We start from the raw sequence: 24,204 nt of genomic DNA on the forward strand, positions 1-24,204 counted from the left end.
TCCATTTTCTTTAACATTGGTGTGCATGTAAGCGTGCACGTGTACGAAATTTTTATAAATATTTAAGAGAAAATTCCGTTCAAACATTCTGTCCATTCGTTTTCTGACTAATGAGAATAAGGGGAGCAGCATTTTTCTAAAAGACAAGCATTCAGAAAACGGCAAGGGTTTTCGCGTAGATTGTCTAAGCTCTCTAGAACAGCCGGGATAGTCTGAACCAACCTCCTCTCGATGTTTCCTCATGATGCGCAGCGCATAAGGACATATAATTGAGTTAAGCAATTGAAATGTGGATCCAGGAAATCCAAAGAGAGGTCAAATTCTAATACCACTGACAAAATCAATCTTGTCTATTTCAGGGTCGTTGCTTACCAAACAAAAGTTACCAGAGCAGTTAGACAGATTAGTGCTGATTGCCAAATTCCCTATTAGGTAGAATCTTTATTGTAAAATTTCATTATAATACAGTATATGATCAATATTCACTTCTCGCAGTTAGAAAAGGCTAGTCGAGGCGAGCAGTGTGGTTACACGAATATAAAAGATAGGACACAAGTAGAGAAAGCTACATTATTCCGGCAGTTATGTTATAAAGCATGTTTTCCCAGGATAGACGTTCATTCATGAAATTACCGGCGTTGGGCCACGGGAATCAAAGAATCTTCACTCGCATGTATCAACAATTCCACCTTTAATGTATTTTTCCGTGCTAGCAACTATTTAAACCCGATCCTTCAGGGGTGGATCTAGGGGGAGGGTGCAGGGGTGCGCACCCCCCTCCCCCCCGAGATGACCTGCGCCTTTCTAATAAAACTGGTATTTTGCAAAAAACCACAAAAGCATCGCCGTTCCTTAGTGGTGCACCCCTCCCAAGAAACATCCTGGATCGGCCCCTGTCTTTTGACACATCGTACCAGGAGTTACTTTCGCTCAACTCTAAGCAGAGGAAGTGAGTACTAGGAACCAAGTCAATACTGAAAAGTGTTTTTCTTTATGTCTAATATTTCAACAGCTCTTATTCGCCTAAATCGCCACCACTCAGTGTTCGCATTCGAAAGGGGGTCATACAAGCATGACTATTCGGACTGATATTTGAGCAACTATTTCAACCAATCTATCTTAAGAAATCGTCCTTCTTCATCGGCAAATAAGAAGAAAATGGAAGAGGGGAAACTGTGAGTTTCTTTACTCAGCGATTTGCAAGGTGCCACAACCGCGAACACCACTTAGCACCGGAGATCGAAAGCTTGCAGACACTCTACACAGTCCCTCGCGGTAAGGTGTCAGCCTGAAGGACGTCTCAACATTATCTCCTTGGGGCACGGTTATACTAAAATGTTAAAAAGAAAAAATTGGAATTAGTGCACATTTCTGGATAATTTTAACTTCTTCCCATCAGCGAGGTTTTAAGTTTATTGTTATAATCACCTATTCGGAATTATTTTGGTCTTTGGGTTGGATCCCGTTGTCTCGATGTACCACTTTCCTCCAGATATTTTCACTAGCAAGGGATTCAGGAACGATAACTTGAATTCAAGTTCATTGCCAACTCGGAGTTGACCTCTCGTGAGCTAAGAAAAAACAAATTAAAATGCAAAATCACTTGTGCGTACGTCTACATCAACATCTACATGTTCCTGGTCTCGACAGAGTTCCCCTTTGACTTATGACTGTTTTTGCTTACGTGGCCTTTTTGAGACATTACTGCCAAGCCGGCCGCATTTTTTCCTGGAGAATTCAGGCCAGACCACAACACCGGGACTCCGATCTCTGCTCTTCTCTACTGAAAAGTGTGTGGCATCTTTAACGTTACACACAGTCTATGAACAAGATTGTGAGACGTCGGGCCGGCCGTTAAATATTTTAAAATTTGAACGTCGAAATTCTTTATAGAATTATAAGTCAATCTTTCACATTTTCAGCAAAAAACTGCAAAAATTATCACTTTAAACTGTCAAGGTTAAGTATAGCCAATTAAAAGTGCGCTACTAATTGGGAAGACTGCCAACCGAATCAAATTTTCGTTTACGATAACGTGAGTAACCAAGAGTAGAACTCCTCGAAGAAAAGCAGAAAATGAAGAAACTCAACTTAGGGCTCTCCACAATCGCAAGGTGCTCCAAATTTTTGAAAGAGTTGCTCCAAATTTTCCAGAAATTTCCTCAAAAGTTTCTTCATAACTTTCATATCTAAAACAAACTGTGGGCTCTGCGATTCTTATCACAAATTATGTTCGAGCACGTTAGAGAATGGCTTTGACGCCTTGGTTTCATGTTGCTTATTCCACGCCATTTGTTTTCTTCCATGCAAAAGAGACCTCCGCAGTTCCTCCCAACTCGAGCTTGATGAAGACCCATTTATATGGCAGCTCAGTCATTGAAAATCACTGAAACAGTATCACTTAATTATAACACTGAACAAATTCGATAAAAAGAAAGTTGTACCTCTAACGTCATCTCTGGTTTACGAAATTCCAGAGTCTCATAAGAGGCAAACCGCTGACCATTTTCCTGCACAGTAGCCTTGACATATATTTTCAGTCCTCCATCCGCTTCACATTTGTCCAAATATAAGGATGGCGGGAATTCCAGGAAGTAAAACTTTTCTTCAGTGGAGAAGGAAAAAGATGATTGGAAAAGAGTTCCTAATATAACATATTACTTGCTAACCGAGTTCAAAGGTCGTATTGCAGATAGAGCCTATATGGATACCAGCCGTGAAAGATAAAACTGTATGGATCTCAATTGACAGGGGTAAAAAAAAGCCAACAAACTTAATTGAATGAAATAAGAGCTAAAATAAAAACCAACCTAAAAATAAAAACCAAGAAAGACCTTTGAACCAAATGCCTTAAAATGCAATGATGGTGACAGAAATTGTTTTTTTTCCCTTCTTCATATATGGCGCTCACGGGACGAGGTTGCCGGCGCATATGGTACACTCTACCAAGATAGCAGCCTGAAACAGTTCTCTGGGAACGATCTTGTTATAGTATGTTGATTTCATTCCTTTTGCTTACTTTTCTATATCGATATATTAATTAAGCATTTTCTTTTCACTTGAACGTGATTGGAACGGCTAGTCAACAAAGTCTTTTGTACCCAAATTCGTTCCCAGTCATTTATCTTTTTTCTCACTCCAAAACGAAAAAATAGGTCCTGGAAAGAGTTTCGTTTTACCCACCCTGCCTTGGTTCCAGCAACATTTCAAAGCTCTCCTCCTTCAAATCCTTGCAGGGGATACCATTGTAGAAACCCATGACCCCTGTTATCATTCCTTTGACTGTACGGCTTTCTCGTGTCGAGTTCTTCATCTTGAGCGCCGCAGTTGCATTCTCTCCGATTGGCAAGGCGTCCGGGACTTCAAACGAGAACTTCACGTCCTCAGCAGGAAGTTCGTAAAGGGATTGATGTCCGTGATCCTTGCGACTACTAAATTTATACGCCATTTGTACTGCACGACGCTCCTGTGAGGAACCTAAAGACCAATTTTACTCAAATATAAAACCCGCCATTGAAGAGATTTCATTTGAGTCCCACTAAATCAATAGAAGAACCCCTTTTTTGGCTGCTTGCTCTTTCTCGACAGATCTCTCCCCTTGGAATCGCATACCAAAAACAGAGCCTGCTCGTACGTTCAACAGAAGGTTTCTGGGGATCTTACTTTAACACGGACAAGCGATGAGAAAGTTCTCCACTACGTGATCACGAGAACCTCAAGGATCGAGAAAAGACATTCCTCGCCAGCTTGTATAAGCCTCTCTCTCGCTTAGCTTCTTTGAGTTTCCCATAGCTCAGTCGGGTAGAGACTGTCTCCCAATTTCGAATCGGAAGCTCGTAAGTTCGACTCCTGCAACGGCACTCAAATATTTTACCGAGTATCCCCTTCGCGAGTTACCATCGAAAAAACACAACTCAAACAAAAAAATGTTTGTCATAGTTGGTGTTACAATAAACACTGCCTTGCAGTCCTATGTTCGGGTGGCCTGCGAACGTAGACGTATTTCCGGCGTTCGTTTCTCTTCCCTGGGAAAATACGTCTGCGTTTGCAGGCTAATGTTCGGGTACCCGAGCAGAAACTGTAGGGGGCAAAATTTATCGGTTTCGAGGTTCCGAAAAAGCCATTCATGAAGCTGCGATTCGTCTGTTTTGAAAAAGTGGTGTTTTAACATCTTTTCAAGATATCAAAAATCGAAATTATTATCGAGTTTGACAACTTAAAAACTCTTCGTTTTTCAGACACAGAGGGAAATGTCGCACTCGAAAAGTTTCATGATCTTCGAGAAACGGGATGCATGCCCGGTAATTTCAATGATGTTGAGCACTGACGCATTCAATGAGTCAGAATCAGAAAAATATCCAACAAAGATCTAGAAATGCGATCAGAACAAACGAACCGTTATATGTCCCAAGAAATGCTGGCGGATTTCAATAAGCGTCCCGAAGTGTCTCCCAAATGTTGTTCCTCAAGTAAATATAAGCAGCTGCATTTACTCTAAGCTAAAAATAACGCTAACCTTTAAAGACCCTTACTTTATTGTTGGAAAACGGTAGCAAAGGCTTAGACTTAAAAGTGTTGGATGTCAAAATTGGACTCGCAAACTGGACTGATTGCATTTCTTTGTTAGAGATTGCTCAGATTCTGACTAATTGGATGCGTCAGTGCTGGACATAAGTGCAGACGGGCAAGCTGTTTTACCTTCAGGGTGTTTATATTGATGGGTGATGTCTTCCCTCGCGTCATTGCCAACTGCCTTGGTGCTGATCAACTTCCCCACGCATTTCGTATCGACGCGAATGACTTTCATGGGACCACCCTCTTCCACTTCCCAAAACACACGATCGCCGTTCACTTCGCCAAACACAAAGCTCGTATCGTAAGGCAGATAGACTTCTCCTTGCTTTACAGACCTCACTGAAGCTGGTCCACAACGGAAAACACCTACGAGGTAATATTGGCGCAACATAAAGAAGATGTGGCGGTCGAAAAGTTGCATAATTCATACTATTAAATTAGCCAAATTGATTCTTGGAGAAAAAATCATTGGACAGATCTGCCAAAATTATCTACGGAAACAAATTTTCAACATTTGGCTTATGTTTGGTCGGTTTATTTCCCATTTGTATCAATTTTCAGTCTTTCCCCTTCAGTTGCTTTGGTATCGACTTAGTTGCGTACTTTGATCTCAATAGTTTAGTTCGACGTCACCACCTTTTAGTCATAAAAACCTTCTCTGGATAAATGAAATAGTTGTGAAAAAAAATGGATGGCCTATTATTCAAACTCAAATATAAACACTGTTTTGTTCAGGTCTAAAAGTGGGGACCATACGTCACCTTGACCTCCTATTGTATCAATAGGTTCCGCTGAAATAGTGCTGGGAAATGCTCGCTATTGCACTCTAAATTAAAAATGACTTATTTCTAAGGCAACGTGGGGCATTTTATTCGAAGACTGGAGAGTGTATGGTTAAAAAAGCCAGATGACCACCATGACAACATTTAGGTTTTAATCAGACCTGCAATAGGATTAGGGCCAACCCTGCTTATCAAAGGAACACATCTCCAAACAGAGATTTTTACCATGACTTTTCTCTTGTGGTGTAGCGTCAAGCGCTTGCCATCCATCATGGCCATCTGGTAAATCGGGACGCCTGAACCATGATTCATTCCAAACATGGAAGTTCCTAAAACGTCACAAAATTATTCTTTACTGATTGAGTATGAATACATACATGGTGGAATAACAACAGGACATATGTCCCCTACGAGGTTAACCACCAGAATACACCGCAGAAGACAGACCACAACACCGGGAACTGCATGCCCTACTCTATACGACAAGTGTGCGGGTTCTTTTACATCCCACAAGATTGTGAACATTCCGTGAAGGGTTGTGAGACGGGACATCCGGCTTATCGTCCTTATCCGAGAAGACTAGAGAGTCTAACCATTTGCAGATGTAATTACAAAGGCAGCACTTTCTCCTCAGTTATTTAAAGACCCTGAGTTTTGGTCCGGCCGGAGTTGAACTCACGACCTCCCGCGTGACATCCCAGTCCTCAACCAACTGAGCCAACGGTGCAAGCTACATGCAGTAATTTCAAATTGTGCATGTGAGAACGAAAGAACACAGCTGAGGTTTAGAGGAATGATTGGCAGCCTTTTTTTGTTGTTGAAAGCAACTGAAAATGCACAACCTTCTCTTGATTTTCGCAACCAAGGGCATTTTCTCGGATGGCGAGGGAAAGAGATTTTCAATTTTAACGTGCCGAACTATTTCTGAGTACAATTACTTACCGCATTGGTCACTTGCATTCTCGTTGTGTTCCTAAAACAATAGTTAAATCTCTACGACGTACAAAGCTCACCAAATAGAGTCATCCAAGTGTTTAAGCGGTTTTCCGTTTTCGTCAAAATGGAAGTCAATAGTCATGCTGGCGTCAGTGTCGTGAGCTGAAGCAAAGTTCGTCACCGATCGCGTCGGGATACCAATGGCTCTCAGCACTGAAAAAGCCAAGGATATTCCAATAACGTTAACCCAACTTATTATTGCTACAAAATAAAATTTAAATATCGGAGCCGAATTGAGAACAAACAAATTCAACCTCCAAATAAGGCGCCAAATCAAGCCAGGGTCACATTGGGTGGAAGACAAGTGCTCTAACCACAGCGTCAACCCTGCTATATGTATAAGGTCTGTAGGGTTTCCAGTTATAATTTTAAAAAAATGATTGACTCTGATCATTAAAGATAAATGGCGATGAAAAGACTATGATGACACAGAATACCCGATGGCGTCAGTGATCCTAAGCTTTTTCCAGCCCGTCGGTGATGGTGTTGATGGTAATTACAATAATTTCAAACCAATATTGTTTCAGAGCCAACCGTTGCGTATGAGTAATAATTATTCAGCGTTTCTGTGATAACATACAAGTTGTAACAAGCCCTGAAAACACCCAACACTGGGCAAACTTGACGACGTCTTTGTTTTTCCAAAACTCCTCCAAAATGGCCACACTGCCAGACCATGACGTTGGAGCATGCGTGTTATCCGGGTAATTGCCATCCCAGCGACCCCATAGAACGCCACCATCTTGATCATTATAATTAGCCTGTAATAACATGAAAAAAAATGCAATACAATAACTTATTAGGGAGTGTTTTCACGTGACGTCACGGCAGCTATGTTGGTGTTCCAAAACAAAGAAATGGCGGCCATGATGGTGTACCAAACTAATCCTCCGGTTATTGAACTCTACTTTTATGGAAATACTTTCTTTTGTTTCAATAATCCAATATGGCTTTGGTTACGTGAGAGAAAACGCTCCATACACTGAACAAAATATTGCGTTTTTGATTGGTAAATGACCGAATGACTAACTAAGGTTATAGGTTATATGTTCTAGAGTGCAGGCCTCATTTGTTCAAAAGGTGGATAGCGCTATCCGTCGGATAAATCACTAGTGGATAAGTCATAGCGAAACCAATTGCGTTAGAGCGATTTTCAATTGAGTGTCGTAAAACCAAAACCAAAGTAATTACTTTGACCAATCAAAACGGACGGAGACAATCCGGTAAACCAATCAAAACTCGAAGTAATTACACGTAGCCGACACAAAGCGCGGGAAAATGTGCACGCGCAAGCCACGATTAGTTTTGGTTTCACTTCTGATTGGCTGAAAAAGTGGCGCGAGAACTTTGAACCAATCACTGAGTGAAGTAATCATAAACCAAAGCAATTCGGTAATTACTTTCGACACTCAATTGAAAACTGCCCTATCCAATGGATAGTGATTTATTCGATGGGTGGTGCCACGCGCCTTTTAAACAACCGGGGACAGTACGAAAGTTGCTATGGAAACACAGCGATGCAGCAATTTTGTTGAGTATATAATAAACAAAAGATCATATGAATTTGCTCCTGCATTTCTTGATTTATGGTCACTCGTGATGTTTTCAAAGTTCTTAAATTGTACTCGCTTTCTCCTTCATGTGTTTTTCTGTGGTGTCGTCCCACACGCCGACTCGATCACGAAGCTATGCACAAGGGGAATACAATGTTCTTTCCAAAGTATATTTTATCATCAAATAGATTAAATTGAATTACATAGTATTGTTGTTTTGAACGGATTTTTTTATAAATGAACTTGCCATTATAACTAGCTAAGTATTTGCAACTTAACTGTCTTTTGTTAATCAAAAAATTGATTCTCGCCTCAAGCAATATATTACTACTGAAGTTTAACGGAAGAACTTTACATTGTGATAAATGTCTCCTGGTTCAGATAATATGGCAAAACCTCCTATTAACTTTACATTTTTCAACTCCAAAAGGCATATTTTGTTTGAGGACGGAACGAAAGAGCATCCGCGTTAAACCTTCGTTCACTAAAAATCGGCGCCATTTCATGAAACTTCACTCGAAGACCTACCAAACAAAAACAACTCCTTTCTTCTACCTGAAACCTTACAAAGATAGGCGCATAAAGACCCTGGGACAAATTGGCAAGGGAGGTGTAGGGAAAACGTCAAATCGAAGTTTAATAAATAGATTAATTGGAATGGAGCAAGCTCATGGCATGACTACGTCATCCATAACTTATTAGTTATGATCACGGAAGTACGTCTTTATGAAAACCTATCTGCTTATTTGCCACACAGCTGGACAAGGCATAAAACTGTGACCTTACCATTGCGGTAATGCATCTTGTTACTCGAATAGGATTGGCTCGAGCAGCTGTGGAAAGCTGCGCTTTATCCAGAAGGCATAAGCAAGTATTGAGAGACACATCTTCAAACTAGAATAGATTGCAGACAGTTTAGAACATCTTTAAAACAAGCAAGATCTAAGTTGTAAACTGCCGAATCCCTACGCGCGTGAAGACCAGGGTGCAGACCCTTTCTTTTCTGCGCCCTGGTGAAGACGGATCGCCACGACCATGCGTTGAAACTTGGAAATTTAATATGAATTGTTTTCGAAAATGAAATCTTTATCAACATAAATTTGCAGTTTTTATACACCTGATTCAGTGCGATGGACGACATTGAAAGTCATTTCCATTTGTCTCTTTCTACCTGTTCTCATTTAACTGTGTCCCTATTTAAACATACCTGACCAAAATTCCATGGTATTGCAGAATGTTTCTTGACAGATCCCATCCAGATGAGCCCGTGATCATTAAGCACATATTCCTCGCGCAAGGCTTCTTGGTAAAGATGCACTGTGTCATCTGCTCAGCCGATACGGTAAAATAATAGCAAAATAACTCAACTAACGTGCACTAGTTAAGATTGGCACAGTTTATAAGATGTCAACCTCTACGATATCTACAAACAATTTCTCTTAGTTAAAACCCTTTTCTCTTTCGGAAAAGGGGGACCTTTCTTATGGTGCTGCGCTACTACAGATCTAGAGAAGCTTTTTAGATAAGGACGGAGAAGTCAATAGTTTCGTTAATTACAACAGGCTCATTGTTTACCTTGCAATTTTTAACAAGTATAGCATGGCATAGAAAAAAACGAGGTGGAAATCGAATACCAACAAAAGTTATCCGCATGAGATTTTGTGGCCAAACACTATCCTTGTCAATGCAAAAACAAAGCAATTGTGTTATAATTTTTGACGCTTACCTTTACACCACGGATTAAACAGAACAATGATTTCTTCTGGGTACTTGTAACGAAACACTTCTGGTTTCTCTGAATTGTTGACGTTTGCCTTGGTTTCCACGAAAAGATAGTATCTGCCAACGATAGCGTTTGCCGGAGGAGTTATCTGAACACGCTTGCTAGTTTCTCCGTCCCCCTGCCCCTGTGTAAATTTTGCAAACCATATATCGCGTGCAAATTCTTTGTTTCGACCCACAGGGACCCGGATGATAGTTCCTTTGCTTTCTTGGGGACTGCATCCTTGAAAGAGACAGAACTAATTAGGTCACGAGTTGAATTTCAGAGTCGCAAAGACTTACGTCGTCGGAACCCCTCCCCTCACGAAAAACGTGTTTGCTGAGGGGAGGGATGGTGCTCCCCACATCAAAACGGAAAGGAAAGATCCTGGTAGCTGAAAAAGTCACATTTTCAAACATTATTTTCAATCTCTGTGAGTCTTGCACTGTCATGCAAAATGCTACCAACCTAAAGTTGGTAAAAGTTTGGGCCACATGGGGTTTGCTATAAAACGTCCTGTCCGTTTACACAGTCCTTGCTTTTGACATGCCTCACCCTTACAATACTGCGGTACTATACTAAAACCTTTGTCACTGGTGCTGGACATTTTTTCACTTCTTCAAATTACCTAAATCTATCTTCACTTAACTTACCGATTGCAAATTGCAGAACAAGGTCATCCGTCTTGCTGTTGTAAGCTCTATTAAAGGTCAACGTCATATCAAAACTCTGCCCTCTCCTGATGATCAAATTAGAGTGCTCGTATTTGTCCGTGTGATGATTACGACGATTCTCGGCTTCATGAAGAGCAATGTCCTTTGGTCTAAGGACTTCAGCTAAGAAAAGATTAGTTGAATAGTTGATGAAAAGTTCTACATGTTACAATGGGAAGATTGAGCTACGATAATGTCGACGAGAAGGAAAAATGAACAAGAAAAATAAGACTATACGACTCAAGCCTTTTGATCAAAGAAAAGGTTGGCCTGCAGGCGGCCTAGTAGCGCATAGGCATAAGCGCACAAATACTATTCGGTCACTGTGAACGACACTGACTGAAGACTAGCCCATTTTACAGTTGTGTGCTTAGTTACCTGGCCTATGAATGAAAGTGAGGCTGGAGTCGACCTTGCTTTAATAGAAACCTCACTGCTTTTCTTATGTCTAGTCCAACTAATTAACTAATTAGCACGAGAGCAAAACCATTAATTATACGAAAATCAGGGAGGTATGTATCATAACAAGCCGGGTCAACTCCAGCCTTACTTTCATTTGAAGGCCAGGTAACTAGGCAAGTAACTGTAAAAAAGGTTTATAGTAAATATTTGGTATGAGCATGAGAAAAGTGAACAAGATCGTTTTGCTGGTGTTTATGCTTAATGGGAACTTCAGTGAAAACGGAAGCGCAAGTAAAAGCACAAGGCATGAGCATCGAACCTTGTCGAGGGGAGCTCGTATAGACAATTGTTTGGCTGCGCATGCATGTTAAGTGTTATTTGTCCTAGTTTTAGCCTGCAGCTAAATGAGGAACAATGCTGTACAATAATTACTGATGCAGTCAGGCTGCCCTTTACCAGAAAGTAGTGGAGGTAGCAACGGATGAAGCCTGTTTGAGCGTATTCCAATCAAAAATACGGTATATAACTTGAATACAGTGTTACATAGTCAAGAGACGCTAACTTATAAAAACGTCTTAGCGTGGTATGAATCATGGACGCTAGCTATAGGTACCGGTTCTATTGCTTTTACTTTAGGTCCGACCTTTTGACATGGAAGATTGGTCAGATGTTTTCAATGCCATGTTCCAGTCAGCACTGTCGCGTGTTCCCGCCTTGTTACAAAGAAATCCATTTTTTTCTCCTGTTGCCTCAGCCCTGTGGCAAAGGGAAATAAAATTTTAAAAGGCTAACAGTTGGCTAAGTGCATACTCAACTTTGCCAGATTATCTTTTTATTAAGTTATTTTCAAGGTTCATCGTACCTAAAGTGGATAAGGGGTTTAGTTTCCACAAAAACTGTGGCGTTGCCTCTGTGGGGAAGTAAAACACAGAAATGGGTTTATCAACTGGGTTGATATGGTAAATTGACCACCGTAAAGAAATTTGAAAGCTGACGTTTTGAGCGTTGGCCCTTCGGAGCGAAGGTTGCAAGCAGTTCCTAGTATGTCGAGTTGAGCGCCAAGTTGAATCCATTGCAACGTTGTTTTGTCAGGTCAGGCAATCAAGGGGGCGGCCGACTGACCTCTCTTTCTGCCGTTTCTCTCTATTGCGTGACAAAACACAATTGACGAGAAACTTGCAAGAGTATGGAGACAAGTTTTGCGGGATAATGAAAAATGCTTGCAAAATCAGTTTATAGAAAGATATTACGCGAGGGTTACCAGAAATGTTTGGCAGAGAACAGAATAAGGTATAAAATGATAATGGAGACGTATAATAAGTACGTCTGGGGCTTTTACACCGGGCGAAATGACGGGTGGAGCATAAAATAAAATGGCTGATGATGAATTCATTCACTGCTTTGAGTAGAGGAATCTCAGGTGCGCGAAGGGCGCCAGCGGAGCACCATGGGTAATTTTTTTTAGTAAATCTATGGATGCGAGAAATTTTGGTTATGACGTCACGTACGTCCGCCCGTAAAGACTGACGTTACGCACGTCCGCCCGTACAGATGACGTCACGTACGTCCGCCCGTACAGACTGTCGGGGCCTCTGGGGACGGGAGTGTTCGGGCAATTTTCCCTGGCGGGAAATCGCGTGGCAGTGTTGCATTTATTTACAACGGTTGACTTTCAGGTAATGTTTTCCTTCTTAATAATATATGCCTCGCTGCCTCACACATTTTGTAAAACTAGCTAAAAAACACCAAGAAGGCCAAATGGATGTCCAGTTGTGAGCTGCTTGTTTGACTGTGAAATGGCAGTCTAGTAAGCGAATTACTACGCTTTAGGTTGACTTTTTACTTAGTAAAGACTTTTGCTATTTTTATGAACTGAAGAGAGAGGGTGTAAAGTTTGTCAGACAAACAAAAAATCTTGTGAAAGAGATTCCTGTGCATGTAATTTCAGTTTTAGTTGTCGATCAAAATTGTTGGTTATTGTTCGCAAGATTGTTTGTTTACTGCTGTTAGCTGAGTTTGATCACTGGAAACTGTACACACTAATGACGATTAATTTTGTACTTTATGCAGAAGCATCATTATTTCCATAAACACTATACACTCTTTTTTTATAAGAAAGTCAGGCTGAGACTGAGTCGATTGAGAAAACGTTTTATTTTAATGTCTTTATTTTAAATGAAAGCATGAAATAAAGGTAAAGAAAAGTAAATTAACCCAATTAATTAAGGTGCATATCTAGCATAACATAACGATGGTTTTCTTATCGCATGACACACATCTCAGTTAATGAGCTGCGTTTTCATTTATAATCGTTACAAAACATTAAACTTGAACACCACCAAAACAAGCACTTTGATAGGTTTGCTAGTCACGTCCGCAATATTTCAGTTACCCATGTAAAATTAAGAACATCTTTAAGAACGTTTTCAGCCTCACAACGCCAAATTATATAAGCCTCAACTCCAAAATTAGACGTTTCTATAAAAAAAAGAATGTATAATTTGCTTTCTGAGGTTAGAGACAGGAGCTCCGCTTCTAGGCTTGACTAAATTAGACCACTCTATCGCTTCTTAGAAATTCAAAAAGTGCTATTAAAACATCCGCACAAAACCAGCAGAAAAGACCTCCCATCAGATGCGACATAAAGTTAAAGTAGTTGAGTCAATATCCACTGTTAACTCAAGTAGCAAAAGACAACCAGACATAGATTTAGAACATTGCTCTGAATTTAATTAAGAAACTTGATTCACAGCGAGTCTGAAATGTATCATACCTGTTCTCTGTTCCAGGTCTGCAAGTAGAGTGAAAATAAATTGATGTGGAGTAACCAACGATTGGCTTAAGATAGATTAATCCAATGCATGAGGTAAAACATTTGTTTTGGCTGTCGCGAATCTCCTGTTGAACACTGCTTCGTCCAAAATTTCCACTTTTTGCTGATGCATTGTCGCCTTTTCTGAATTCGTCGTCAGCGTTGTTGGCTAGAGGCGCTATAACGGAGCCTTGTGCTGTTTCTTTTTGCGACGCGCGCCGAACAACCGCGAAAGCTGTCATATCTTTTTGTAACTCCATAGCCGAGACGAAGAGGCAGCGATTGATTTAACTTGATTTGAAGTTTTTGTTTATCATTCGGACCTTAATCTGTTTATGTTGGCAGGAACCGGGTAGCAACAATTTAATGATTGGGTTATCTTCCCTGCTTGACTCTGACATTTTATGACTATAATTATGACTATAATAATTTTATTGAATCTCCTTTCACACAATTACGTTTAAGTCCAAGAAAATGATATACAATTCATCTTTGATTAACCACTTAACCTTAAAAAACGAAATGCAGGACTGGATCTGGATTCTAGCTGGAAAGGTTCAGAAAGACGTAAATATTTATTGGAAAGAAATAATTCAGCTAACACACAAACCACGGAAATCAGCCAAACTGATGCAAAGTCCTTTAAAAGTTTAGCAGAAGCTATCCGATCCTTAGAACGATTCGCGGTCAGAGGAAAGATAGTAAAGATAGACTCCGAGGCCTGTTTCTTCGGTTTAAATTGGTTTCCACAAAGACTATATATGTAATAACTCTCCCGCTTTACATCATTGTTGCCGATACAGAATTTTAATTATGTTTTTGTGGCACCTGTTGCAGGATGCTGTTTTAAACAATTGTTTTGTAATGCTCGAGCATTTTAATTTGAAGAGCTCCTCAAAACATGGAATCATGAAGGAGCCAAAATTCCAGAGGCGAACTTGGATGAACGTTTTATTTAGCTTATGTTAAACGATAAAAATTGTAGCTACGATTATTTCATTAAATTGCTTGGCCTCGCTGGATAACTACAATCATAGATAAAATCATTTAAGCAAATTGCTTCGCCTCATAAGTTGCGGTCTCCTGCTAAATTAAGGAATATTAAAAAAAGTTATCGACTCTTATGAAAAATTAGCTCTTTGGTATAATAAGCGATCAGTGTGTGTCCTCTCCTAACGTCCTCAATGTGGTTTGCAACAGGTGTCGAGAACGGTGTTTGGTACGCTGGGCCAACTACGCCTGCGCGTCAGCAAATTAACATATTTTTTCCACAACAAAGAAAATCGTTTGCCTCAACAGTATCTTACAGGTTTGTCAACATTAGATTAGCACGAACGGAGTATGACAAGTTACAAAAATGACAAGAAACGAGTTACAATATCTAAAATCAAGTTACACAGCAAATTTACAGAGAAAATGACAATTTGTGATTATTACGTAACAGAGCTAAACAATAGACAAAAGAAGCATAACCGCCACCTTTTCCATAAATTTATCTGACACACGTGTTCCAGGCAGAACAGGACAATAATTACAATTACAGGTGTTATTTATAACTACTTAGGAATATTAGAATATAGATTAAGACACTTATTGAACACCCAAAAGAGACTGCTGTTGTCATGAATGCGATCTTGAACCGCGAGAACAAGTCAGAAGGCCCAGAGGTGAACTGAAAATAAGCTGCTTCCTCGTTTGGGTAAAAACACCCATGAGTGAAACACAAACAACCGTAGTGATGCCAAAAACCAATTAAAACATTCCTAATAAAAAACTTAGTTGGCCCAGCGTACCAAACACCTTACTCTACACCTGTTCCAAACCAAATTCATGACCTTAGGAGAAGACACACTCTGATCGCAACTATATTAAATAACAAACCGCCTTAGGAGTTAATTTCTCATAAGAGTCGATTACCAATGTTGCTTGGAAACTACCAGGACAAGTGAAACAAACAAACTTTTGTAATATCCCTTAATTTAACATGAAAACACTAACCCATTCAAAAGAACTCAACATTAAAAGTACCGCAACTTACTTATGAGGAGAAGCAATTTGCTTTAATGACTTTATGTATGATCGTAGTTTTCCAGCAAGGCCAAGCAATTTTAATGAAATAATCGTAGCTACAATTTTTTATCGTTTAACACTTAGTAGTATTTATCTGAAGAACATGGACTAAGAAACTAATATTATTAGCAACTGTATTTTTTCTGCGCATGCCCGAGTCATTCTTTCAAACTAAAACAGAAAACAGTGGATAGAGTTGAAGGAGCGCTCTGATTGGCTCCTCGAACTCAGAATATTCTTTGCTATTCACCTCCGAGAAACCCACGCGGGATCATTTGCGCCAGATTTATATTTAATCGTTGCAGGAATAAATGAGTTACAATCAACTTTTTGTGCTATATTATCTCACTGTGTTTACATACTAAAATCACTATTCACCTCAGAGTCGGTGGCTAGTGGTAAATAGGGAGCTTAAGCAACGACAACGGCGACGGCAACTCGAACGTCACAAATTTGCATATTTAGTGGGTAAAAACAATAGCTTTGCATGTCCTGCACATGCGTTTTTCACTTTTGTCCGATCCATTTCGTTGCCGTCGTCAGCAAAACAACAACGTGAAATAGCAAAGTTTTTGGTTTTATGAAGAACGTCAGCACTTGAGGATAAATTTTCATTTTCTCTCTCAAAATGGAGTGCCGTTCCAACGAGTGTCATCTTAAAAACGTTGAAATAGTCACGAAGCGATTAAAATAACGCAAATTTATATTTTGAGATGACGTTCTCGTTGCCGTCGCCGTTGTCGTTGCTTAAGCTCCCTAATATCCACCACTACGGCGAATAGTTGTTAACTCACCTTTATCAACTGTTTTGATAAAACGACTTTTTATTTTATTTTACAGTAAATGTTGCCTGTTTAGAAATAAAACTGTTTGATTTGTCAGCAGCATAATGGAAATTTGGACGCTACGACACCGGGGGAAATCTTTATTCCGACACCCTCTATCATTCGCGAGGTCAACCCACACCAGGTAATGAAAACCAATCGAAGCAAGGAGTCTATACTGACGAAATACCTTGGTACAATTCCTGGTTCTGAACTGGGATCCGGTCGCAACGAGTTCGTAGAGTGCGATGAGCCATAGGTGGATCTTGAAGTCTCCCTCGGGCAAGAAAGCTCAAATGGTCTCCCTGACAGAGGAGATGCCGACGACCTAGTGTGAAAGTGAGGATCAATTAGGCTGCTCCCCGAGGCAACCCATCTGGCCTTCTTTTGGGAGCAAAAAAAGTAGTTTGTCCAATCTCCTAGTAAGCATCAGGCTTCCCAAACCCACCCTGGTGGCCTCCTTTTAAAGACAAAAAGAGTGGTTTCGCCCGATCTCAATGTAATACACTTGAGTTTATGGTGTGTACGCCCGTTGCTGTTTTCTTCGATGTAGAAAACATAAACAAACAAAATAGAACGTGTACCGGGTTATCGACATTGTTGAGTTCGACAAAAGTTCAACAAGGTTTCAAATAACTCATGCTTTCTGTCTGTCACACCTCTTCATACATTTCATTCTGAGATCGGCCTTCTAAATGTACAAGCCAGGGTGCTCGTACTTACGTATTTGGCTTCACCGTCGACGAAAGTTGATGGCGCTTTTGGGTACATTCAATCTTTAGTGTTGCATATATATTAAAAACACAATTCTCTAACAGACAGCGAGAATTCAGATAAATATATTACAAAGTCAAAGACGAAATTCCTTTCATCAAAGTTTCGAAGCATTTTGCGATTTTGTCTCTCACCCTCAACCACCATTCCACAAAACAAATTAACTAAACTCACTTAAAGCCTTGCCTTATAGCACGAAGAGAAGACGAAGTCTCTGGAACGCTGCTCCTTGGACTTTCGTGGGATGCAACGTTTGTAACCACGCCCGGACTTGAATTAGGAATTACGATGGAGGCACTTGGTCTTGAGGCATAACTCGGAGTATACGAAGAGAGACCAGGTGGTCTTGAAACTTCTGTCAGCCTTGCTTCACGCGTAACTGCGATACTAATATATGCTAGATTAATAAATTAAAATTTCTCCCAAATTCAGATTATTGCCGAGGGGGAGGGTAAAATTTTGAAGTTTGCTGGGGAACGTATTGTTTAATCGTTTCAATAGATAATAATAATAATTGTTTTAGTATAAACACACAGGTGATTATTTCAAAAAAGAGAAAAAAAAAACATTTCAACGCGAAAATCATCTTCACTTACAGTGGCAAAACGACTACTGGCAGCCTTTTTGTCCGTCGAGGTGATTATCGGCTGATAATCCGAGATAGCGAGCCAATGAGAGCGCGCGATTTTGTATAATCACCTGAGTATTTATATTAATAATTAATAATAATAATAATAATAATAATAATAACGTTAATAATATTAATAATAATAGTTTAAATAATACTTATAGTGCGCAAATTACATGTAAATAGAAACAAATGTGCATTACAAGCGTAAGATATAAAATATAAAAAATTTCATCTTCTACTAAATTAAAAACCTTATCCAAATATACAAAAACTCTTTAAAACTATCTAATTATGATCACTATTAAAACCTATCTGTTTAAAAGATCCTAATTCATTAAAAGGTCAACTAAAAAGATGAGTCTTCAGTAAGATTTTAAATTTGTTAAAATCGCTCTCGATACGCACGTGATACGGGTGATATTGTTTCAAACTTTGGGTGTTGCACACATATAAGCACGATCGCAGAGTGTCTTCTATGTTATAGTGTTCGGTGCTTGCAGTATCTGCTAGATCTTAAGTTATATGATCCACTCTCGTGCATGGATGATGGATTTGGAAAGCTCCAGCTCCGAAAGCTGCGAAAAGAATATTGATTGCCCTGTACGGAAGCGCCCTGAACCAGTTCGAGGTTTGATACTCATCTTGATAAAGAAACGAAGTGTTTTTGTTAAGGTCAGAGAAGTAAGGAGGAAACGTATCCGTTGAATAACTTCCCTACCAGGAATGATTTGTGGACAACTTTGAAGAGCAGTAAGTGCTAAAAAAACATAATTGTTAGTTAATTAATAAGAGGTCTTGTAATGTGGAAAAGTGTCACTGGAAATATCATAGCAAGTCATTGGATTTTATGCACTTGAGCCCGAGGCAAAACTTGAAATGGCATTGACGAGCCTCACGTCCTTTTGAATGTCATCTCGCTCGGTTAATTAAACCTCAGTGATTCGAATATTAAGGTCAACTGCATGGCTTTGCCCATGGCATTTCCTTCCTGATCTCACTTCTAGTCTGACAGAATATGGACTTCACACGGTACAGCGCAATCAGTGTGAGTAAATTAGCTAGCTTATACTAAATATAATATTTTTACCAGTGTAGGTAAGGTTGTTGCCTTTGTTGGTTTTGACGTCTACGAAAGTAATTTGCAAGAGAAGGGAAACTACGAACCTACAATCAAGTCTCGTCCTTGATTAATTTAAACAATAAAGCATCACGGAAAGAGGGGTTGAAAGCTCTCTTTCATAAGATCCAATATTGCGCTAATTTAAAGGGAAAAAAATGTTGTTTCGCTCAAAAAAGCTAAAGAAAGGTTAAAGGTCACTAAAAATAGCACAATGCAACAACTAGGCGTGGTTAACTTCAATGGTGAGCCCGGCAGTCGATCAAAAAAAATTAGTATTTAAGACTAATCTAACGTCGATGCTACTGATATGCCCATCCTAATAGTCTTTAAATAGTCTTCTGAGTAACTAGTCCTGATTTCTTTGCACATAGTAAAGCTGTCTTCACTTGCATGTCGATATCAATATTGTTCCGCAGCGATTAATGTTTCTTGTCATTCTTAAAATTAATTTTAAATAGCTCTGATATTAGGCAAATTTTTGATGCTCGCGTGAATTGAGCTTCGCTTACTAGAAGTTCATTGATGTTTTTTTGGGGCATTTAGGCATTTCCCTTTTATCCTCTTTGTCAATCGATCGATTTCCTTGTTCAAGTTTTCTGGGTAGCCCGTCCAGTGAAATGAGTAGTTAGCGGAGAATGACTTTCACGAGAGCTTCTTTGTAGATAAATTCTTATCTTCTTCTTTTAGTTTTTTTTCGATCAACCTTTAATTGGCTACCTATTCCGGATAGGCTGGACTATATTATTCACTGTAAAGAAGGTGAACTTATCAGTCTTCATACACTTATAGTCTTAATGAGGTACAGTAGTCAAATTAATTCACTACTTATTGCTTGAAAAGGATTGAAAACTTGGCTGTGAGTTGAATTTTTTCACACAGTAGGAGCTTAGTCTTTATTGCTTTCCAGTCCTCAAATAAACTAAGCAAAAATGAAGTGGTTTGATGCTGGGGAATAAAAGGAACTAAAACTATGAGTCTTTTTTCAACAGTTTAGAAAAGAGGTTCAGTTTTAACATTTGCAATTGACCGAGGAAAGGCACTGTGATTGGCTTGACGTAAGCAATTACCTTGGTTGGCCGGCTTGAGCTGAAGACGTGTCGCTGTTACCACCACTTGGCGAAACGGAGAAACGCGAGGCGTGACCTACCGTACTGGAGCTTGACAGAAAGCACGGGCTCGAACTGTACAAGGATTCAACTGAGGGCGAGGTAGCATCCAAACGTCTGGTATCATTTCCTCTTCTCCCCGACCCGGTGGCATCACCCGCGGGCCTACTAGCATCTAAACGACTAGAACGATACATTACCGCGGTTAAAAAAAGTCCCTTTGCCTTGCTGATTTTTTTTGTCTGTCACAAACAATCAGCCTCTGATGGATAGCTCTGAATTGAAGCAAAGCGATAGTACAATTGAAAAACCCCTTCCCTTTATTAGGGATTTAATCAGATCATTAATAGGTTTGCACCAATAAGGTGTGAGGTCTTGTTTATCGATCAGTAATTGCCTAATGAATTCTTGAGGAAAATCGCACAAGGCAGTGATATGTTGTAAGAGCAAAGTGGATAATCCCACTTAATGTGTAAGTGAATTGCTGACCACTTCTGCGCGTTTAATTCTCTGTAGAAGAAACGAAGAATATTGGTTGGATTTAAGGACATTTTTCCCTCAAAAAATTGAGCTCTCTAAGAAGACGCTAGCTTACCATAGCAATGAGAAATTCGTTAACCTAAGGGATTCATTGAAAACATTGAAACAGGTGCATCTTGATCACGCCGGCTAAAATTTTACGGAAAATACAAAATAAAATCAAAGATTTTGTAAGAGATTTCGGTGTATAACATAACATACTGTAATGGTTTATTCAAGAGCTGCTCCAAATGAAAAGGAAGCGTGTTCCAGTGTTTGTTAAATTCAATACCAATACTCTGCGAACAAAAAAATTCATGGAAAAACTGTCTATAACAGAAACACAGTTTTTATAATTGTGATGGAAATTACAATACCGAAAAACAATCACCTAATAAAGACTAGGATTCATTTAGAATGAAATTAAACTGACCACCACAAAAACAACTAACATTTTTTGTCAAAGGTAAAAGCGCAACTTAAAAACTGAAACTAGGGGAGAACCTGAGGTAACGAATCAAAGCTTGTGCAAAAGTTGGAAAGGGAACTTGAGAACAAGGGTCCTTCACAAAAAAATACTGAAATGTCAACAAAAAATGGAGTCGCAGTTGATGCACCCATCGCTTGCCATGCATTAAACATTTCGATCATCGAGAAACGCGGAATTTTGTTTAATGGAGAGACCCTAAAATGGACTCAGTTCGATCTTTTTTTCAATTTGCTTTGACAGAGTCGAGAAAGATAGGACTCTTTACCTTTAAGAGGATTTAAGAGAGAGTTAAAGAAATCAAAATATCGCAAAGATGTAGGCAGGTGCAAATATTCTCAAGAGTATAATTCACTGTTAACATTGGGATAATGCCGATGTCGTATTCATTGATTTGTGCGATTGAATCTTGTCGCTACAATTATTTGGCGGTCTGTTAAGACAGCGCAAATATCGGTACCAAATAATTACACTTGAAGCCTTTGCGTGAACTGATCCAACGCTCATGGTTGAAGTTGGTTGAACTTCTTGTTTAAAAAGGCTGGTGTTATATGATTCCCAAGCCGCTGAGTTACCGAAACCGTACTAATGCGTTGCGCGATTTTCCAGACTTACCGAAAGGAGTATAAAATATTGATTGAACTATGGACGATTTAAAAGATAAGAATACTAACAGTGAGATATTGAGGAATGAGACAATTATTTCACCGAAATTCTCGACGCGCAGTTTTGGTTTCGATCACAGAAGCCTTCAAAACATTCAATGAGTAGATATCGCGGTGGAAATATGTAGAAGTGTATAACTTCGGTCCACATCCACGGCAATTGGCAATACTCCGGTATAACGACATAACGAACAAGCCGTTTCCGTGGAAATAGAGAGAGTACGGGCGAGGAGCTTGCTCCCTATTGGGCAGTCTGTTTACAATTGGTGTAGAAATCCACAGTAGTCGCTTGGCTTTCGTGATGTCGGAAAACACTGGACGATCCAGGCATTTTATCGGGAAAAATGTCACAAGTACATCCAAGTTTCTTTGTTAAGAGAGAGCGAAGGAATATAGAGGATCGACCAGTAATGACCAGTAATTAGTTAAAACTGTCATGCAATCAACGAAGTCTCCAGTACACGTTCTATAGTCTCACATGATTTCCGACCATCGCTTAGCTTGTGTAGCAAGCGTTCTCGTTGGGTTTCAGAAACTCATGCTCGGTCAAAACATCGAAATAGCCCGCTTCTCAATATTTCTTTTCTGTGCCAAACGGAAACGCTTGCAACGCAGGCTAGACCATCGCTCAGATCTGGGATGAGTTGGGGAGAAAACGTTCCTTTTAATAGTCCGAAATGCTTGTGACTATCCCAAGCGATAGGGGGGTGTCCGTCATCTCTAGTATCCATAGATACGGTCAGAACTGAGCAATCAGGAAATCCTTGATCGTCATTGTCTTGCTCCCATTTGTCAAAATAAACTCAGTTATTCGCTATGGCTACAATTGTAGGTGATTAATTTTCCAAAAATGCGCACATGTACCGTCGTTACACAGACTACCTCGCTTCCACTAGACGATTTATACGGTTACAGCCGAATCATCTATATATGGAAAATAAACTGCTACTGTGACATAATAAAACAGAGTAATGAAGGTGATATCATTATGGAGAAATGTACTGATGTGGAACATCTTTTAATATAAATAATTAATACTAGGAAAGCAAGACGTATGACATATTTTAGCTATCTCAAGTCTTTCTCTAAAACTTGTCATTTGGAACGTAAACATAGCAGAAAAATTGATGACTTCGTTCATTCACTCGGTTGTATTCCGCAGTACCCACAAGAGTTTGCAATTGACTTTGTGACTTCACTGTGTTTCAAGTCCAGTGTGTGTGCGTGTCATGCAGAACGGATGAATGATCTTCTTAAGAACTTGAAGTTCATAACGTGACGCAGCTTGCTTGTATGAAAAGCAATGCGCGATTTGGAAAATACCTAAAATATATTATGACCAGCCTACACATTGAATTCTTGTCACGTTTGTTGTTACACCAGCGGCCTACTCGTCTTACTTTTGCTTTTGCTGTGTGGTAATGAAAAGTGGAAGAGACCCCACTCCCCACCCCCCTGGTCTCCTCTCCCCACTACTGATTTGTGCTACTTGCAAATGTTTCGACGAAGAACTTTGAACCCGGCTCTCAAGCTTAAATTGGCATCTCTCTCAAGTAAAATCCAGTTTCGGATAAATTTTACGCATGCATTTGCACTGTCACATAGTTTCAGTTTTTTCGATTTCAGTATTGTATAAGAATATCACAAAGCTATGCACTGTCCGCAGTTAGCAAAAGCAACTGAGTCGAGGCGAGTAGTGCTGACAAAAATTTAAGATTGAAGTTCATATATTCACATATAAGTTGGTTTTTACAATACAATTAGTTTAGTGGAGAACAGCTTAACAATTGTACCATATAACATAAATAAACATACGAAAAAATAAAATTGAAGCTAATTGAATACATTATTGAGTAAGTACATGACCAGTGACCCTAGCCCTCAGAGTTCTTTGCGGACGCTTGAATTCCGTACACACACATACAGTACAGGCAATAACCAACAACCACGAGGTTTACCAACCAGGTCATGGCAAATCCAACTGCCCTCTTCACAGGATCGATGTAGTAGCCAACTAGAAACACGGCTCGTGCAATGACAAACCACACGACTAGATAAACAATCCACTGCATTTGCCCCTCAGAAAGATAAGTAGACAACACCAAGAGGCCCAATGTGTGAACCAAAAATTGCTCTACTGTGTTTCGGAGATATCTGTCAAACGTTTGCGTGAATTTCTGTCCACTCGGGTCCAGCGGATTGATGGCAGAGGTCCTTAGGCGTATGCTGGCGAGAACTTGAATACCAGCAACAAGCGAGAGTAAAGATAACATTGAGCATCGCAACGTAAACACCACACGGTCGAAAAGCGTGGGAAGATGTAGCTTGGGAAATGGAAGATAACCTGCTGCCGTGACAGAACAAATTAAAAGTATCAAAGTGAAAGCGATACTGCGTCTGACACTATTTTGAT

At 39.7% G+C, this 24,204-nt stretch overlaps 1 protein-coding gene and 1 long non-coding RNA gene across 4 annotated transcripts; one reads left to right on the forward strand and one right to left on the reverse strand.

The window, feature by feature from the left end:
• Positions 1–435: 435 nt before the first annotated feature.
• Positions 436–23,660, reverse strand: LOC138042609 (protein-glutamine gamma-glutamyltransferase K-like). 3 transcript variants are annotated; one of them, XM_068888558.1, is made up of 16 exons: positions 20,082–23,660; positions 17,450–17,650; positions 16,680–16,817; positions 11,427–11,539; positions 10,322–10,504; positions 9,633–9,911; positions 9,114–9,232; positions 8,693–8,800; positions 6,934–7,114; positions 6,371–6,506; positions 5,583–5,686; positions 4,699–4,941; positions 3,184–3,477; positions 2,445–2,605; positions 1,429–1,571; positions 436–1,330 (listed from the first exon to the last, which is right to left on the reverse strand). In XM_068888558.1, exons 1-16 carry the CDS (start codon positions 20,315–20,317, stop codon positions 1,186–1,188), a joined length of 2,784 nt encoding a protein of 927 aa, XP_068744659.1. In that variant the 5' UTR covers positions 20,318–23,660; the 3' UTR covers positions 436–1,185. The 3 variants fall into 3 exon arrangements, with proteins under 3 accessions (XP_068744659.1, XP_068744661.1, XP_068744660.1); XM_068888560.1 differs by lacking the exons at positions 16,680–16,817; positions 17,450–17,650; XM_068888559.1 differs by lacking the exons at positions 16,680–16,817; positions 17,450–17,650; positions 20,082–23,660 and adding an exon at positions 13,557–13,894.
• LOC138042610 (uncharacterized) lies at positions 18,108–20,141 on the forward strand. Its single transcript, XR_011131043.1, has 3 exons — positions 18,108–18,644; positions 18,899–18,939; positions 20,004–20,141. It is a non-coding gene; the product is annotated as an uncharacterized lncRNA (long non-coding RNA).
• Positions 23,661–24,204: the final 544 nt, after the last annotated feature.

The sequence above is a fragment of the Montipora capricornis genome, chromosome 3, assembly GCF_036669925.1.
Source record: "Montipora capricornis isolate CH-2021 chromosome 3, ASM3666992v2, whole genome shotgun sequence".
Taxonomy (NCBI): Eukaryota; Metazoa; Cnidaria; class Anthozoa; order Scleractinia; family Acroporidae; genus Montipora; species Montipora capricornis.

What these genes read in the sequence shown, in the direction of transcription:
- LOC138042609 (XM_068888558.1), bottom strand. Translation starts at nt 20,317, where the DNA reads ATGTATCGTTCTAGTCGTTTAGATGCTAGTAGGCCCGCGGGTGATGCC. An exon ending in GAACCAGGAATTGTACCAAG is followed by an intron (nt 11,540 to 16,679) that starts GTATTTCGTCAG and finishes CCTTTGCCACAG; the next exon opens with GGCTGAGGCAACAGGAGAAA. An exon ending in AACCAGAGATGACGTTAGAG is followed by an intron (nt 1,572 to 2,444) that starts GTACAACTTTCT and finishes GTTTTTTCTTAG; the next exon opens with CTCACGAGAGGTCAACTCCG.